The sequence below is a fragment of the Ptychodera flava genome, chromosome 18 (assembly GCF_041260155.1).
Source record: "Ptychodera flava strain L36383 chromosome 18, AS_Pfla_20210202, whole genome shotgun sequence".
In the NCBI taxonomy this organism is placed as follows: Eukaryota; Metazoa; Hemichordata; class Enteropneusta; family Ptychoderidae; genus Ptychodera; species Ptychodera flava.
In genome coordinates, this window is record NC_091945.1 from 33,869,397 (window position 1) to 33,889,553 (window position 20,157).

General features: G+C 38.4%; 2 protein-coding genes across 3 annotated transcripts in view; one reads left to right on the forward strand and one right to left on the reverse strand.

The window, feature by feature from the left end:
• Positions 1–15,205, reverse strand: part of LOC139117447 (acid phosphatase type 7-like) — a 17,817-nt gene extending 2,612 nt beyond the window's left edge. The window contains exons 1-9 of the mRNA XM_070680565.1: positions 15,052–15,205; positions 9,717–9,908; positions 8,623–8,900; positions 8,157–8,252; positions 5,889–6,044; positions 4,737–4,812; positions 4,085–4,202; positions 3,251–3,448; positions 2,106–2,311 (exon numbers count right to left, since the gene is read on the reverse strand). Of these exons, the coding sequence (XP_070536666.1) occupies positions 2,106–2,311; positions 3,251–3,448; positions 4,085–4,202; positions 4,737–4,812; positions 5,889–6,044; positions 8,157–8,252; positions 8,623–8,900; positions 9,717–9,885 (1,297 nt within the window). The 5' untranslated portion in view covers positions 9,886–9,908; positions 15,052–15,205. The remainder of the gene's footprint in view (positions 1–2,105; positions 2,312–3,250; positions 3,449–4,084; positions 4,203–4,736; positions 4,813–5,888; positions 6,045–8,156; positions 8,253–8,622; positions 8,901–9,716; positions 9,909–15,051) is intronic.
• Positions 15,206–17,585: 2,380 nt separating this feature from the next.
• Positions 17,586–20,157, forward strand: part of LOC139117449 (multidrug and toxin extrusion protein 1-like) — a 34,914-nt gene continuing 32,342 nt past the window's right edge. Inside the window, exon 1 of one of the 2 annotated variants that reach the window (XM_070680567.1) lies at positions 17,586–17,731. The gene's annotated coding sequence lies outside the window, so the exon portion shown is untranslated. The remainder of the gene's footprint in view (positions 17,732–20,157) is intronic. The other variant, XM_070680568.1, reaches the window with a different exon arrangement.

Genomic DNA, 20,157 nt, shown 5'->3' on the forward strand with positions numbered 1-20,157 from the left:
TATGAGTAAATAAAACACCCTGAATGAGCACTCTGATTGGTCAATCAACAGTAGATAGTTTTTAAATCACTTTCCGTACTTTTATGCAGTCTGCCATATGTGCAAAGCGACTATGATAGCTATCTCAGAACCCTGAAGCTAACAAATCTAAAATAAATACATATTAAATAAATACAAATATTAACAAACAAAAATGACAAATAAACAAATGATTATTATGCTGAGGTATTGTATGGTATACTGTGATGATGTAGTTTAGGTGCATAGACTGTATGGTAGCCATTTTGAATCTCCATGGCTACAATGGCCTTTTTCAACATTTTATATGCAACAGTGTCATTCCCTGTGCTACCGTAATGTACGACATGATCAGGAATAGTGTAAATCTGAATGTGGTCATTGGGATATTTTGCAGAGTTGTGACACAAAGTGGGCACGAACAGTACATGAACATTTTATGATACATATTGAAATGGACCTGTACAGTGGAACATATGGGGCACACTTTATATAAACAGAAACACACAATAAACATAAATTTCAGATTTACAGCCTGCTGTAACATCTGTTAATCACATTTCATTACAAAAAACGCCATCCAGAAAATATATCTATGGAAGTAGAAGCTGATGAATATACTTTATATTTGAGTTTTCCTAACTTTTGAACTCTCAGTACGTTTATTTTTACGCTGCTTATGTATACTGGTGATACTGAAACCAATTTTACTAACCATTTTGAAGAGTTCAAAATGTTGACATGTGCCATCTACCACTAACAAAAGCTGTCTATTCTCCCAAACAATTCGTCAAGGGCTATGAGACATAATGATACAATGATACTAACTTGCAAATATTAAACAGGAAAAAACATTAAATTCAATACAGGTGAATATTTTAAAACTCATGACTAGCACTGGAAAGGTGTCCTGTAATTCATTTAAATATTTCCAATTTAATTTTCATGAAATTTTTTGTATCATTATGCCTATGTTGCCTTTTATGAAGATCGTCTGCTAGCCTGGCTCCCAGCTGTTGTTTTTCAGACGCATGATTGAGCTTCTGCCTAACATTCTATGGATGCAATCACAAAAACCACAGCCTACTTTAAGGAGCAGTGGATAATTAAAATATGTGCACTGTAAACGAAACTAAATGTGTTTGTCCTCAACCCCCCTCCCCTCCCCTAAAGGAAAGTTTGGAAGTGCGAAAATCCAACCAAGCCTCATTCTGTGTCTGCATCAAACAATTGGTGATTACAGTTGCTATGAAATCACGCATACGATACGAGCGCCCGCATGCCCCCCTCTAAAGTCTCTGTTCAGTGCCACCTCAATGATGATGCGACAAATAGAATGAAATGAAACAGTGTATCCAAATTGATTGTTGCGATAGCAAACCTTGTAGTGTGCTTGTTGCACGCGGTAATCGAAATACAGCCAAACCCCCTTCCCCCCAACACAGAAGTTGCGTTTACCGTGCGCATGTTTTAATTATCCACGGCGCCTAATCTGCTCAAATCTCACCAATTTTTCAAGGACGATTTATGCATATGAGTAGGAATATAACGTTGGTATGACTGAGGTCACCGTATCCACTGGTGTTGACTCAAAGACCAATATTGAATAAATTCAATATATTGTACATCATAAAGAAAGCGGCAAAATTTAACTGAAGAATTTGTGATGAAGATGAAACTGTCATGACAGTACTGTTCAAGGCGTAGTTGGGATGTCATCATACATCATGAATAATTAATATCAACAAAATTCATGCTCATTAGACCAGTGTAGACCTTGCCAATGGACATAAGAAATGTAGGAAGAATAGACAGCTTTTATCAGTCACCAATGTGGACAATTTTTCACACCTTCTATGAGCTGCAACTGCAAAGTCTACCTATGTTCTGTAGAGGGACTGACCCACTTGCTAATTATCACCAAAACTTATCTTGTTTAATTTCGTTAACTCTGATAATTCCTACCGTTGATTGAAAAATCAAAAACCAAAAATTGCCCTGGCTTATCAGTTGTTCCTTTAAAAAAGAATTAATAACTGAAAGCGTTTTGCCAAAACATCATTTGATGACAAAAATGGCGTCCTTACCCCTTGGTCCAAGCATTGGATTTACACATACACCATCAAACTCATTGCAACCTGCTGATCCACTTATGATATGTATGGGAGCCCTGGGGTTGCTGTAGTTGGTTGTAAATACTTTGTCTTTGTACACTGGCCACAGTCTCTCATAGGAATGTTCATGACCTTGTATGATAATGTCCACACCTTGATTGAAAAATAATTCTTCAAGTCTGCAAACAACAATAAGAAGAGGGAAAATGTTTTTATGGGCGGTATCTTCATTTGTATGATGAACTACAATACTGAATTTTGAAATTCCTCTATGGAAGTACTCACCTTGAAAGTGAAAGACTTCAACTTTTTATCAAACTTTCCTAATGAAACTTTTCAACCAAATCAAGAATAAACATCTCGGGTCACCATGCAAAGTTTGGTACTAGAGACAAACTACCTAACATTTACCAATATTTGAAATTCAAGATGACCACCATAACTCTTATGAGGGAAAAATGAATTTTTCAATTATCAAAAAACTATGAGAGTGTTTATTTTTCTCACTATCAGAGCTTTTTAAAAAGCCCCCATGAGGGGTAGACCGGAAAAGTATTGGAAAAATTTGAGTCTGAAATAGCAGCTTGAATTATTGATACATATTTTCACTTAATGTATACTTGTATACTTAGTATCGACTACGGTTTCCAATTGCACGTTTGCATTATGCTGACATTCCTAGTCTCTATGACATTTTCCAATTCTGACACAGTTTTCAGTTGATCATTACATCAATGCTATATGTGGTTCATTTGCCAACAGTGCACTTTTATAGATATGAAATGACACATTGGTGTAAAATGATTCATCTTATGACATATTCAGTGTGCACTGATCCAAACCAGTACACTCCAACAAATAAAATATTGAAACACAGCAATTATCATGCATGAAGGGGTAGGCATACATGTAATGTAATATCACTCTGCTGAAAGTCATGTAAAAAAGTTTGAAAATTACAGCCTCCATACTGTTATGCATGTGAATGTATGCTGAAGAAAATAGTGCAATTTTTCCAAAGAGTTAACACTAGCAATCACCTAAAATTTTCGAAATCTAAAAAATTGTATAGTAGCTTCACAAACAGTTATGTGATGAAAAATTAAGGAGCTTCTTACCCAGCTCTGACGATAGAGTCTGCTTTTGTACAGTCATCACCGTCCACATTGGAACAGTACATGGGTCTGTGACCATATGCAATAATCCATGGTCTCCTGGAACGGTTTTCTGGTTTATTAGCCTCTCTTAGGTCATCAAGCAACCACTGGTAATGCGATTCTATTGGTCCATTTGTGAAATATACTTCTGTTGAATAACTGTGGGATAAAAAGACAATTGTGGCATCCCTTTGCTTGAACTGTGCATCCCTAATTCCCTGTAAACAGGTCAACAATCATCATTTATAACAATGGACTTAGGCCAAACCATGGTGGTGAAAGGGTTTAACAATTATTTCTTCACATGAACGCTGATGTTGATTCATAATATGTCACTTTAACCACATAAAACCTGCTTGTAAAGGCATTCTCAAACAAATGAGAATGTCTATTGACAATATTTTACAATTCTTCACTCTGTATACACTACAGTAAATGTACCGAACAAAAATATTACAAGAAGTGAAATTATTTGACACAGTAGCCCTTTCACCCACTTTACCAACTACAGAGGTCCAGCATTTCAAAGTAAAAACATGGGGCTTGTACCAAAACTTTGAGTCAAAATGGCTAACCTTTTCACCAGCGTGGTTTGGCCCAAATCCATTGTTATCAATGGTGAGAGAGGACCTGTTCACTGGGAAATAGGAGTGAACAGGTTAAAAACTTGGCATGCAAAGGCAGCAAAACCTAGACACTACTGTAACAATGATGAAACAATTATCATAGAGTTATTTAAATTAATCTGGTTTATCTGCATTTTTGAGCAATACAATATTGATTGCAGTCACTTACGAAATGAAATGAGCTTTTCCTATGTTAAAGCTGTACCACATTTTCTCTTCCGGCGTTGGCCATGGTAAGTTTGGCATTGAAAATCTATACCTGTAGTGGCTGAAGGAATATGGAATTTCTACAGGAGAAATGGAAAAAAGCCATTATATCAATGTAACGAGAATGAATGATTTCTGTCAACCCCTTACAGACAGATTGTCACAGACTCCTCTTCCAAAACACGATCTAAGTCTGGAAAGAGAATACCATTGAATTCCAACATGAATCCAAAACTGTTAACACCAGATATAGTACTCACTGACACGTAAAATTTTCTAAGTGTTAATGTCATCCATAATCATAATCTGTGGTATGTTTTTTCAGTCATTTTATCCAGCAATATGTATGACACATATCTTCAAAGTACTCATGGTTTCAAATCATACTGTATGCCTATGTTTGTTGCTTGGCTTGATCAAAATCTCCCTTACATACTCTTTCTTCTAGGAAATATGAAAAGACACAGAATGGCACATTTGAAAATGAATTTAAAATGGATATTGAAGTACAGTTAATGCTAATAATATAAGGTAAACACCACTTCTTGGTACACACAAATTGCACTCTTTCAACAGGCTTGTATGTGTAAGGTTTACAATAGTAAGTTAGTTACCATGGTTTCCAACTGTTGTCATGTAAGGAATTCTTGTGGCCAATTCTTGAATGCGATTCATAAAGTCATCTCCGTACTGCAAAAGAAAGGAAGGAGAGTCAATACATGTGTTTCATCCAAAGATAAAGTGCTATCAGATCATAGAGCATGGCCAAGGTGTCTGTCTGACTATTTGAACCTCACACATGATTGACAGTTTCAGTTACTTTGTTTGTTTATGCACATAAAAGTACCCATACACAATTAAAATGAAAAAAACTTAAGATGTACTTTTTGGCAGGGCCCTCAAAAACTTCTTAGTTTACGATTACAACATTTGCAATTTAAATGGTTACAGCTCAATGAACAACAGGTGAAAATAACTCGTTCAGTGTATTCAAACTGTTTTGATGCTGCAAATAAATCAACGAGTTGCTGGAAAACATACATTCATGTTAATGAAAATGTATACGTATGTACTTAACATACTTGCATTTTGAATTCTTATTTGCCTATGGATTTACACCCATCCAGATGTTGTGCAGTTTGGGTGCAACAGGGCTGATGATAACCTATGTGTGACAAACACTACTCTTTTCTCTCCCATTGGTATGAGGGGAAAAAAATTCACACAGTGTCTGTGTACAAGGTCTAATGTGCAATAAATTATGAAACGACTGTCTTTAATTCCTATTGCTGCTGGTCTGTAAAGACTTCCACGTTCCTCATCACAGTATCTTGTAAGAGTGAACAAATCTATGTCATTGTTCAAAGATTTTGGTCTAGCATTTTTATATTTCTGCCCATACAACAGAATTTGCAATTTCACTGGCCCCATGAGCCCTTGAAAGACTACTGCCCTCTACTCTCTCGATTATCAGATTTATCTAATATAAATATTAGTTACTTGATGAAATATTCAATGGAAAACAAAAGGTTGACAAACTGTTAATGGGCTATTGACACATTCGCTAATGCGAGAACCTGGGATTGAGAAGGGCGCCTTTATTAAGAACGCATGCAAGATAGGCAAACCAGGTCTAAGGTCTATGGGCAAACTAGGATGCATGATAATGGGACTTATTGTACCAGTGCATTGATGTGGGTTTTCAGACCAACAAGTACTGATTTGCTCATCTCTAGATAAATATGGTTTCACAATAATTGTCTTACCTTGCCACCTTCGGTATGCAAATCATATGCAAAGTCACCAACATGTATGGCTGCATCTATCCTCCCTGATAACGCTTCCTTAGTGAGTAACTTCAAGCTAGGGGCACCTCCAACACGACCCATGTCACCGTACACTAATAAATTGGGAGACCAGTCCTGTTGGTAAAGAATACAACTAGAAAATTAGAGTTTTCCTTTTTCTTTCTATTGTCAACATACAAAAAATAAAACTGCTTTTTTTCTCTTTAAAAATATCATGGCTGGTTGACATCAAATTATTGGAAGACTGTTTTCACACAGAATGCTCCTCGGAGACACATATTTGGAGTCGCAAACTTCCCATTACTTTTCTTTTCTACTGCCCATGGGGGCTCATTCTGAATCTCTTGTTATTTATTTTCCTCATAGTGTAAATTCAGGGATGACTTTAGTAAACGACCTCATACATGTATTATTTTTTCAGCAAACTGTCACAGGAGCAAGTTTTCACTTATCCACTGACGAATGCAGTAATGTCTGCATTACCTAACAGTATACGTCAAACTTTCTGGACCTAGTCTCTGTGAAGGTAAAAATTCATAATATTATGTAATATGAGAGAAAAATATCCCCTATCCTATTATTTTGTGTATTTATTCGTTGACATTATATGGGAGACATGGGCTACACAGGAATCATATATAAAGTGCTCATAACAGATGGAATAAATTTTGTGGAATAGATTTGAGTACAGAAAAAAATCATTATGATTTCATCAACTGAGTAAAAAAGACCCTTTTCTCAGTATCTGAACCTAGACAAAGACTGTCAAAATATCAGTATTCAGATGAAACTTTTGGTGATTTTTTTACTACTTTTTGTAAGTTTTCAATGTCAGCTATAGTTTCTTTTTCTTTTCCCCAAAGCATATTAAGATATACAGAGTTCAGGTTATCAACTTGGCCTGTATATGTGTTATTACGGACAACTTACTTCTGGTCTAGATTAGAATTCATACCTAAACACTATGTGAATTTTACACATACAGGCACTGTTATTACAAGCTAAATAGCATGTTGTTTCAACATACATGTACTTTGGGGCAGAGAACAAGAACTTGCAATTGACACACAAAATAAAAGCAGTGAAAAAATCATCAAAAGTTACAGCGACTGGCCCTTTAAATCTATCTCACTTGCATAGGTAAACCAATATAGCCAAAGAAACATATTGAGGTACATGTACCAGCTGTAGCCAAAGAAACATATTGAGGTACATGTACCAGCCGTTTCACAAACTGCAAAAGTAAGCATGGCATGCGGCAATGTTTTCTTTGGCCAGTAACAGAATCAATATCATTTAATTTTATGTTTGAAACTGAGGACACTATTTCATGATATGGAAAAGACAAACCATAGCAACCTTTCATCTCTGAAAATATCAATTGACAGTACTGAGAATATTGCCTCGTCAGCATACAGTCAGCTATGTATGACTCAAGGTTTAAAGACATAGTTAATGTTGTGCATTTTAATCAGTTTTGGATTACATGAGCAGTCACCTTCAGGTAGAACAAGCCTCCGGCACAGACATTTGGATTTTCAAATTTCATTTCTGATCCACCACTCGGGAGGGGGGAGCTCATTTTAAAGCTCATGGAGAAAGAAAAACTTTCACTGTCTTAGTTTTTCAAAAATCCAAAATTTAATGTCCACCCCCCCCCCCTAGAGTTAACTCAAGGATGACGACCATTTTAAATTTCAAATGTTGCAAAATGTTTGGTAATTTTTTTCACTAGTTCAAAACTTTGCAGAGTGACTCCAGATTTTTATTGTTGATTTGGTAAGAGAATGGTTAAAATTGTCATTAAGGAAAGTTTGAATTAAAAGTTTAAGCCTTTCACTTTTGAGGCGCATACTACCTTAATTCACCAGAATCCCAAACACATTTTGGAAGAATGGACCACAAAATATACTCTCAATCTCTCTTAAATGTACCGTATGTACAGGGTTTATATAGTTTCCGGCATCTACCGGTACTAAAAATATATGGTACATAATGACATCTGTTGATAAATTATTGACTAGAAGAAACTTCATGTATGAGAATTTCTACAGAAATCTCTTGGAATATTTTAAGCAAAATGCTGACAAACAATGCACAATAGCAACAAGCATGAAGCAGTACAGTTTCTACATACAAATCACTGATGTAAGATCAATGACTTTTGCAATACAAAGGACTGTCAACATTTCCAAAGTCTCTGTCAAGTACATTATATGTACTTACCTCTCCTTCTGTCATGGTTTTCATGAGAAACTCATCACTATAAACACCATCATCTGTTTGAATCTTGTATGAGTAATTCTGTCCAGGAATTAAATCCTAGTTTGAAACAACAAAACAGTGTAACAGCTTGAATTTCAAATAGATAGAGAACTACATGTAGGCCCTATTCATCATCTTTTGACAGATAATCTTGAAGTTGAATAGAGTGTTTTAAATTCTAAATAACACTCCAAATACAACAAATTATACATATTGTTGCAATTGCAACCATATATTTTCATGAATGGCCATTAACAAAAAGCTTATTTTTAAAATATTTCAGTTTTATCTACATGTACCGGTACATGCATACATATGATAACACTGTACCTCGAAACAGATTAAAAGTGTCTTTGCAAATATAAATGTATGTAACTGCCTTTAGAAAAATTGATGTCAGTCGCATTGATCACTGATTTATACTTACTGTTAATTGAACTCTGTGAATATATTGCAAACCCGATGGGTTTCCCAATGTAAAGGAGACACATTGCCCATGTGTACTGAGAGTGTAGTTCCTTGGTGCTAGCCCATACAGTACAGTGGAAGCTGTCTCCACAGCAGTTGACCACATCACTACCATTTCAGACGGCTGGCTTCCATATGCTATGTGGATTTGTTCTGGTTTTTTCTGATGCTTTTTAATTCTTGGTGATATCTTTCCCTCCTCTTCAGTTTTTATATCAGGTGGATTCATTACTGGGCCTACAGAACAAATATTTTTTTCGGACAAAAACTGTCAAAATCAAAGTCTAGGTGTACAAATGATTTGAAAAATAACATTATTTACATTATAAATGCTGTGTTTTTCCCACAGTAAACAATTTTTTTTGTTTCAACTCTCCCATCTCTTTCATCCAATATGGAAGTTTGCTATGCGTGTTCCAATGTATGGGCTATAGTAAAAGTATTTTATCAAAAATCTTGTTGGGGTTGTGCAGCTTTGATAGAGGAAAAGAAGCAAAAACATGCACTTGTTGTAACTGACAGTATAGATTGGCAGATACATTTTCTTTCACTGCAATATCATATCATTTTTTCATCAACTTTTTCCTTTTTCCCCTTGCAGACAGTATGATAAATTTTCACAGTGAAGCAAGATCAACTTCATTGTAAACAACAAGTTTTAAGTTTTATGGCTTCTTTTCATTCTCCTTCATACAATGATTTTCAATGACAGATCAAACTAATTTCCCGGCAATTTTGTAGGTCATACGTGTCAAGGCACACAAGTCTGCCTTTTTAATTACAGTAAAAAGCAGCAGGAGATTTTGTACATGTCTGATACTTTACAAGTATTGAATGTTGACTGGTAACAAAAGTGCATATCTGTGCATGAATTTATGAAAACAACTGTAAAATTACTGTGAAAAGAAAACGGCTTATAAAAAAGAAATGATATACACATACATGTACAATATAGATCTAAGCGCCAGTGTCTAACAGGGTCATGTCAAGTCATATAAATGAGAGTGGATGCTCATAAATACTCTGCTAGAAATACAGAACATATTTTCCCACCTATTCCTCCGAACACTGCTTTCATGAATTCTGTATCAATAGTCTGTTTGTCTTCATTTTCATGCCCTTCTGTTGCTTGGCTGCACAAGAGGTTGTTTTGTAGAATCAGACTCAAAGTTAACATCACAGCTATCATTGTGGTAAAAGGCATCTCAATCTGTCCAGCCATTCTGTCAGACTAACTGGCGTCACCTAGTAACAAGAGATAAGTAAGATGGGCATGAGTCACCTGACTGTCACATGACATGAATGGATTATACTTTGCTCTGCATATCGACACGATGACTCCCATTTACCCCTAATTCTTCCACAATCAAGACGAACACCTCGGGTTGAGGCAAGACACCTATTTCTGATTCTCTAAAGTCATACATGATGGGAAATGCCTTGACACATCTTTCTTTTTTGTTACGATTCTAATATTTAGAGATACTACTGTGGAATATATGTTGCAATGCTCATCACTAAACTACGCAAATATGACAAAAACGGACAAAATGGTATGCTCAGTAACTACTTAACTTTGATGTTTTGTGAACTGTCAAAGGGACAGTGTTTTACACAATAGACAACTTCAATCATGAGTATTAGTGTGGATTTGCTCAAATCAGGTTGTCAGGTACAGAACTGGTGAACCAGTCTGCTGTGTAAAGTCAATAGGGTCCTACTAAGTACTGCCCAGTGTTTTTTCTAAGGTTGGGGAATATTGGTAAATGATTTGGGAACCCCTGTAGCATTGCTGCTGTCCCCCTATTTGATTATATTGATATATTGATATACCAAGGGGAAACTCGGTAAAATGACAAGGGAACCCCTTTAACATTTACCTGCTTACCGCCCTTAACAAAAACACTGCTGCCTGTCGCACAGGCTAACTGGAAATTAATAGTCTAAAATATGATATTTTTTCCATAATTATTAAAAATAATAAATCGTAATTATGAAATATTGATATCACATAACCGAGTGAGTATTTCATTGGGATTGGGCTTCCTTTCTTCAGAGCAGCACTCGATAAAATCGCTGTATGTGTATGAGTAACATATGACATTAGCGGCCGGCTGGGGCATCCAATATACCAGGAGTATATAAAAAGGGAAGGTGGACAGCTGACACAGCCAGTCCTCTCTACATGGCTTTGAAAACTGTCTATTTTACACGCTCCTACCATTTAAATTGCTCTATCTCCACTGCATTATTGATGGTTGATAAGCTGGCCATCAGATATGCCTTGTTAGGCCCTTCTAAATTGTTGCCTTGTGAAGCTATCACTCTTATAATGTTGTGCAAAGTCCGAAAATGCAGTTTCTCAGACGCTTGGCCCCTGTTCATTACAACATCCAGGAATCTCAGGTGGAGTCTGCTGCTGTTGACTTATTGCTGTTTGCACTTTGACCTCTACAGGTCATCAGTCAGATGTTGCTTAGTTTTAGCAGAAATCATATCAGCTGACATCACAGAATGTTCAACCAATGAGCCCTTAGCAACCTCTGCCTAATGACCCTAACAGAGGTCAAACTGCAGCTATATGATTTATGCTAATAAATTTCATGCAACACTTTCATGCAAATCTAAAGATATAATTTTTGGGCTGTATAAGCAACTGGTCAGACCACGGTCCCTTTTGTTGAGGGACCATGGTCAGACTGAGACTTGAATATGCAGTTCAAACTTGGTCACCTTGGCTTGTAAAGGATAGCAGTATTCTGGAACAGGTTCAACGCCGAGCACCAAAAATGATTCCACAGCTCCACTATATGTCCATATGAGCAATGGTTGCAGGTTTTAAAATTGCCAAGTCTTAAAAGTCGCAGAGAGAGAGGTGATATGATCGAGGTCTACAAAATAGTAAACCACATCGACTCCTGTAACGTATCACTTAAATTAAACACATCGTCAAGGAGAAGAGGCCATGCTTATAAACTGATAAAGCCAACTACAAGACCATTTCTGAATTTTTTGAGTGCAAAATTGGTGCATACTACAAGACTATTCTCATTTGCACCGTGGATTGTCAACTTGTAGAATAGTTTGCCAGACCGGTTGGTCAATCAATGCGAGTGGTGTATATTCCTTCAAGAACATGTATGATCGCTACATGGAATCTTCGACTGTCACCAGCTTATAATGTTGCCATCAACTTAGAGGGATGTTCCATTATCCGATAGGATATCTATTCCCTTATTGAACTGAATTAAACGTATGGTCCCCGCCCGCTGAAATACGTTTCTAGCTAGCTGTGGAAACGCATCTATCTGTTGGGGGGGGTAGCGTGCGTCACTATGTGGGTCGAAGGTCAACCTTTGATCCGCATAGCGACGCGCGCTACCCTGCCAACAGAGGACCGTTGGGGGAACTGGTCAATTGGACCCGATGCCGATTGGACCCAATGACAGAGATAGAGATTATTTAATCATTTCGCATTTGTTGGTCAGCTAACGTCCAGTATCACTGACCAGCATTAAAAACACTGTGACCAAGACTTGTATTTCATAGTTTGTTATGCAGCAGTCAATGTAATCCCCGAGGGACCCCACCTCAGGTGATACAGGACAAATGTGGGGGATTAGACTGTGTTTGCCATGAAACTATGCCTGAGGGGGCGGGGCAATTGCCTCATTTTGATCCCCCTACTCACTTTCACGGACAAGTGCAGAATTTAAGAATGTCCCACCCATTGGGGTGGGGGATTTACTCATTTTAGGTGGGGATTTTCCCGATTGTCTTGCCCTGGGGGTGGGGCATTTGACAAATTTCATAAGATTAATTTCCAAATCCCCCAATATGCCCCGAGGTGGGAAGGTGGGGGTTGACATTGACTGCAGCATTATTCCTGTCTCTTGTGCAATGAAATTCACTTCGACAGTGCTGGTACTCGGAGACGGCAACCCGGCCCGCAGGTCTAAACAGTGAAGTACAGAACGTACGGTACATTTGCATGGCCAGCTTTGGGAGCCAAGGCCGATACACGGTGGTCGGCAAAGACTTCATAAATTGCTAGCGAACTCCAAACATAAAACTACGTACGCTAAATCAAAGCATTGCTCGAATAGATTGTATGACTTCATAATTTGGTAAAACCTCGCGATCAATCACGGGGTCCAATTGACTTGGGTCCAATCGGCATAGGGTCCAACTGCTAATTTCCAGCTTGCCCAAAAGGCGATTCAATGTGCAGCTTTTTTGGCTGCCCTGAAACTAGCCCGGTGTACCGTGCTGTGTGTTCCCACCTCCGTATAACGCCGGGAACACATAGCACGGTACGTAGGCCCTAAAATGTGTTTGGAGGCAGGCCGTGAGGTACACGGGCGATGCGATCGTCACTTCGCGAAGCCCTTACGCATTACTTCAATTAAATCACAGGCGCTCCTTAGCTGGGTAGTCTGCTAAGTAGATCGATTTTCAGATCGATCTATTGATCCCGTAGTCGGTATGCCCGCCACTGCAACCTAAAAACTCACAAGGTGTGCAACACAATCACTCAAAAAACACACCATCCGATTTGTTAACTGGCCGTGCGCTCGCACAAAACATTCAGAACTACACTCCCATATACCTAGTTGGATCACAAATTTAACCATCTCCACAAAAATCAGGCCGATGAATGTGTTACTCGCGTCATCTTGAAGAAATCGGCCGTGTTTTGAGACCAAGCCCAGTGAAATGTGGCCTGCAGAACGATTCTACCATATGATGTAATTTATTCCACTACTGATTGGCTAATCAACGGCCCAAACAAAGGTCATGGCAAGATGTCACTGGTTACATGTAAGTATAGTTGAACCAATCAGCAGTGGAAAAAATGACGTACGTCATATGGTAGAATCGTTCTGCAGGCCGCATTGCAACGCGCTTGGTCTCAAAACACGGCCAATTTCTTCAAGATGACGCGACAAGTAACACATTCATCGGCATGATTTTGAGGAGATGGTTAAATTGTGATCCACACAGGTGCACGACGTCTTTTGAAATCACTTGTCTGTAATTTTAATGTTGAAACATGCATTTTATTAAAATCTGTGCAAACGGAAATCGTGCGGGCAGCTATTGAGACATACAGTGAACAGTGCCCCGTGCACGGCTGTGGCCGCTCAGCTCTACTGTTAACGTTACTAACTTTATAGAAACGGCGAATTTTAAAATCACTTGTCTACAATTTTAATGTTGAAACATGCATTTTATTGATAACTGTACGAACGGAAATCATGCAAGCAGCTTTTGAGACATACAGTGAGCAGCGCCCAAAACACTGTGGCCGCTCGGCTGTCTTGTACACATTACTCTAAAGGTATGAAAGCATTTGGAAAATAATTTTTAATTAGACAAAATTAACGGTTATTGGCCATCCTCGAGATTCAATCTTCAACTTAATCAAGGGAATACTTACACAAATCGATCGATCGGCTTCCTAACTTGTAAAGTCAACATCGGCCCTATCTACGGCTGATAATTAGCGCAATGTTTTTTTACGGACAAGTCCCATGCCAGCGCCATTTTCAAAGTGTGCAGCTTGAAGTTGACGCATGCGTATACTTTCCTTTTAAACCAATACGTCATTGTTATTCGTACTGATATGGGAGCCTTCAAAATGGCGGTGTCACGGGAGTTGTCCGGAGGTAAAATTTAGCGACTTACCAGCAATTACATGGCCCGGTGCAGTTTTTGTGTTTCAAGAACCCAGTCGATCGATTTAGTACCACGCATGCGACAACACAGAGAAGTTTGAATCCCCAGGGTTGCCAACAACGTTTTATTTTACGGATTTTATTTAAATTATTTTCCCAATAGTTTCGTACCTTTAGAGTAATGTGTACAAGATAGCCGAGCGGCCACAGCCGTGTTCTGGGCGCTGCTCACAGTATGTCTCAAAAGCTGTCCGCATGATTTCTGTTTGCACAGTTGTTAATAAAATGCAAGTTTCACCATTCAATTACAGACAAGTGATTTTAAAATTCGTCGTGCGCCTATGATCCAACTAGGTATATGGGAGTGTAGTTCTGAATGTTTTGTGCGAGCGCACGGCCAGTTGACAAATCGGGTGGTGTGTTTTTTGAGTGATTGTGTTGCACACCTTGTGAGTTTTTAGGTTGCAGTGGCAGGCATACCGACTACGGGATCAATAGATCGATCCGAAAATCGATCTACTTAGCAGACTACCCAGCTAAGGAGCGCCTGTGAATTAAATACATGTAAAAAGCTCACTTGTTGTTTCATACGGGCTTCGCGAACCGACGATCGAAGCGCCTGTGGCCCGGTGAGGTAAAGCATTGCGAAAGCTCGAAAGTTGAAGAGATCGTCGATCAAGCTGATCATTTTCATAAATCATACACGTTACCTTGTCAAGTGTCATTTACGTTTCATACTCATGTGGAACTTGCTTTCCCTGAGCTGGCCAGCCAAGGTTGGCAGTTCTAAGCAGAGCTCAGAGCCCCAACTTCCGCGTTCTTGTTTTTGGCTGGTTTACTGGTTATTCATTGCGCAAGGTTGTGCGCAATGTTTGTGGTGGTTCGTCGATTATAAATTGTAGGGGTGGGCGGCACATGCACTCACAGCCAGGAAGTGTATTTGTGAATTGAACATTGCAAAATGAACGTAAATGACCAAACTTTTAGCTCAGATTTTTAGTACGGCTACCAAGTTGTGTTTGTGTCTAAAATGACGCCATTTTGAATGTTTGATATCATGTTCTACAACTTCTACGATTTAATGGGGGGGGGGGGCTGACTGTTGTGAACGAGCTATTTTACACTTAAAACATTCAGGCGATTCCTCAAAAGGAATTCTGAATCAAAACGATAAAAATATCCTTTGTTTCTCCGCAATAAATTTCAAAATTTTGAAAGTGACGACTAGGTTTTGGACATGAATAGCGCGTTAATTTTAATCAAAGTATTTAAGGCATGCTAAATGATTTTGTTTCGGGGGAAAAAAAGTGGCTGACTTGGTTGCGAGGAGGGGATGTACAGTTCTAATTGGGTAAAGTGCCGATCGTTTGCTCTTCTTTTAGAGTGGACGAAATTCTGGAAAATCTGCGATTCAAAAATTACTGAGAAATGTTTTTCAGTCTTGATTTTCTTTTTCAATTTTCATGATTGTCGGCCGAAGCAATGGATGCATGCAAAATCCACAAAAATAGTTTGTCAAAGTTAGAACGAACTCCAAAATATTTTCATATTGATTTTGACCTCCCTCCTAAGTTCTAAATGGTCCATCCCTTATCTCGCCCGATGTTTAGGGAGAAATACTGTTTTCGCCAGACAATAATATATTACCGGGAGAAAGCTGGGGAAATTTTCGATGGTCGGTGATTCCGTCGCACAATGCAATGAGAACAGTAGTTGGCCTATATGTACTTGTAAAGGCCCTCCAATGGCAGGCCTACGGTACTTGTCAAACTCTGCACAGCCCAGGTTTTTTACATGCGACCTGTCAAGAATGGGTATTAACGCTTCAACACTTGAATGGTAGAATCTGTGTAAGTGTTTATTTATATATAATTATGTATTTAAAGTGCCCATCAATCCAGGTATTTTGTCGATTTATATAGTCATGTAGGCCTAGTAGTAGTATTTATTTATTATTGTGACCTGCAACTCTCAAGTTGCCCAGTCCTATGGACATATAAGTCACCATTTACATCTTAACAAGTACAATAACAGAAAGTGAGGAATTGATAGATAATCTATACAAGTGAATCGTATCAAAATTAAACGTACAAAATCCCCTTCTTTTTATAATACGCCTTTTCATGATAATTTTGATTACTTAGGTTATCTATCTGTTGATTATTTTGGCTACTGTCTTCATCATTTATCAAATTCTTAATTTAACAAAATGTGGACAAAAGTTCACAGGCATAAGGAATGGCCAATGATGGACGTCGACTTGCACTTTTTGACAAATTCGGGCCGGGTTGTGCGAGCTAACTTGTCGGGCTTTAGGGCCTATGGCGATTTGTTAAAAGTAGTCTCCATATTTTGTCATCCAGAATAACTGTAGGATTTTAGCATTCCTCATGAAAATAACAGTAGGGCCCAGCGCTAGTGGTGGGCCTATCAGTTTCATGGGCCTTACCGGTGTCACATTCCGTCCACCGTGGATGGAGGAACAGTGCTATGCGTTAAAGCTTACACGTACAGTGCAGTAGTGCATTATGATTATATGTACGCTACGTTTGTCGTTTACGAACAAATATCAAACGAGTAGTTAACTTTACACGGCAATAAGAACGCATGCCATTTCTGATACTTAGAAAGGTTCAGTCAACAATGGACGATGTGAATGTAGAGATGGAGACGTGTCTCCTCCTGTTCAAGTTAAACTGTCTGATTGAAAAAGTCGACGTCGCAGGCTGCATCGCCGCTTCCCTTTCCCCGCCCTAACACGATTGCATTTTTTTAATTCGGATTGGCAAATATATTCATCAAGCTGATTAAAACGTTGAATAAGTTTTGGAGAATTTAATTTGGAGTTTATTGTAGGTGCTTCCCAAAGATACCTATAACTTCACTTTCGCCTGCGTCATAAGATCGACTGTCGCTCCAGTCGGGGCGCTTGTACTCTAGGCCTACAGGTCAGCCCCCAGCGATGCAACCCTGAGAAATGAAATAGGATGCCGTTGAGTTCTTGCTGAAATCAGATGCATTTAGTGTCTTCTTGGTATCTATTTTTTGTTTATGCGAAGTGAAGCAGAATATTTTTCACTTGAAAATCCATCATGTCACAGTCGTCCCCGGGAGTCGTCCATCCGTCCATCCCTCAGATCAGAGGGGGGCTGGGAGCGAGCCTGAAAAGTTTCAGTGCACGTGTGCGTTGTTGACTTCCTCCACTGTGATGTATGAGACAACTGTAGGCACAAACTGTGATTGTGAAAAGTACGCGACGGCAGAAGACATAAAGGTGGCTGGTCACATACCTTTTGACCATATATCAACGCAGCTCGCTGAACAGAAAATGAAAGTTATTTCGTTTTGGTGGTTGTGCGGATAATAGATGTGTATTATCAGTGAATTAAGGTTAGTAGTAGCGCTCAGTACGAAGTGTGTACTGGAAATGGCAGTGTCAACGACAGTCGCTTGTCAATCGATACACACGGCGGCCTCTGTGTAGACATACTTTTTGACCTGATTTGATGTCTATGTCCATCGCATGCTACGCAGCGGCTGTCGTGTTACTGGTACCGCCATGCTATACTGCACTTTTCAAAGCGTGTTGTAATGCAATAAGGTGTGTGTGAGTGTGTGTGTGTATCGATTCAGTATAGCGACTGTGGTGTCAACTAGGTCCATCCTGCCCGAAACTTAGACTCTGTCCATATGTCGCCTGAAAATGGCGATCAACAAGCGAGCGAGCTGGGCCTTCTTCCCGTTTTTCATACTAGTCATGGGATAACGAGATATGGGTAACATATTATGGGGTAACTAACACCATTTCAATCACATTTGACCGGGCATTATATATATGCTGACTAACTGGGCACAAGCGTTCGTGGGCTTGGTAGTCTGCTGTCGATCGTCTTCACGATCTATCGATCACGTACTCATTACTCTGCCCTCTGCCGTGGCTAGGTAGTTTTGGTGTATATTAGTTGCGGTAGAGGGCAGAGCAACGGGTACGTGATCGATAGATCCAGCAGACGATCGATCGATGAAACAGACAACCCAGCCCACAAACGGCTAAACTTGTGGAGGCCGCGGAGCCCCTACCAGTTCCATGATGCAGTGCGCGCCAGGGTATAGCGTATGTTACGCTCTGACTTTTTAGACATGCAAGGTAATTTTCTCATAGAATTAAGTCTATGGCAGATTACACCCTGACCTATATTTTCGTCGCTGATGGTTATAATATACATGGGGCATTATTTGGCATTGCAAATTTGTGTCATTCTTCGATAACAATTCATTGTACAACACAAATCAGTGTTTCCGTAGTTTTGAGTGTACTACAATATACAGTGTTTGATCCACCGCCACTGCAATACATTGTGGGATAACCTTGGAAAAGATCTATATACAGTAGACTTTGTCTTTAGCCCATCACAATTTCATCACAATTATAGCTACAGCAATGCAAAACTATAGGATATGGCTGAGATCATGGGACCGTCACTATATAATGTTCAATCTGCAAACTTCAAAACCAATATGTACCGGTATGTATAACCGTACTCTCTGTGCCCAAGTTCAGAGGTTGCCATAAAGCCATTATGGTGATAACTGGCAGGGCACATTGTATACATTTTGTATATATATATATATATATATATATATATATATATATATATATATATATATATATAAATATATATTATATATATATAATATATATATACACCAAAACTTGTTTGTATCTTCTCAGAGGGGTAAAGTGCTCGATGCAGGGATGCAGAGCAATATTACAATAAATATGAGAACACATCAAGTATGTTTGGTACCTATTACTCGAGTTTCACGCATACACGCGATCGTCAGATAGGTAGATTTTATTGTGTGAAATTTGCTTCAGGTGCTTACATATAAGTGTCAGGTTGGGTCAAACCATTTGGTGTTGTGGGTTGGATTGAAATTTGACAAGTAAAATTTGTTTTCGTGTCGGCACTTGGAGACCAACTCCGAACGCTTGTTTAAAAGGCTAGATTTATCTGCATTGATTATGAATAGCTTCTCTGTAAGGCAAAGGTTGCATTTCTTTGACACATTTGAGTAACTGCTTGCTTTTGATAGGATTGACCATGAAATCTCAGGTTAAACCATTTAACATATCATGGTCAATCCTATCAAAAGCAAGCAGTTACTCAAATGTGTCAAAGAAATGCAACCTTTGTCTTACAGAGAAGCTATTCATAATCAATGCAGATAAATCTAGCCTTTTAAACAAGCGTTCGGAGTTGGTCTCCAAGTGCCGACACGAAAACAAATTTTACTTGTCAAATTTCAATCCAACCCACAACACCAAATGGTTTGACCCAACCTGACACTTATATGTAAGCACCTGAAGCAAATTTCACACAATAAAATCTACCTATCTGACGATCGCGTGTATGCGTGAAACTCGAGTAATAGGTACCAATCATACTTGATGTGTTCTCATATTTATTGTATATATATATATATATATATATATATATATATATATATATATATATATATATTATATATATATTATATATATATATATATATATATATATATATATATATATATATATATATAACTAATAACACCATGCATCCTGCAATCTTCAGACAGAAGTGAAAGGATTTCATAGCAACACTCTCATTTATATGTTTGGGACATACCATTCTATTTGTAGGTGGTGTTAAAATTTGATAAATAATATTTGTTTTGGTGGCAACATTTTGAAACCAACTCAGAGCGTTTATTTAACAGCATAGATTTGTCAGCATTGATAATGTGCAGCTTTTCTGATATAGAATGATTAA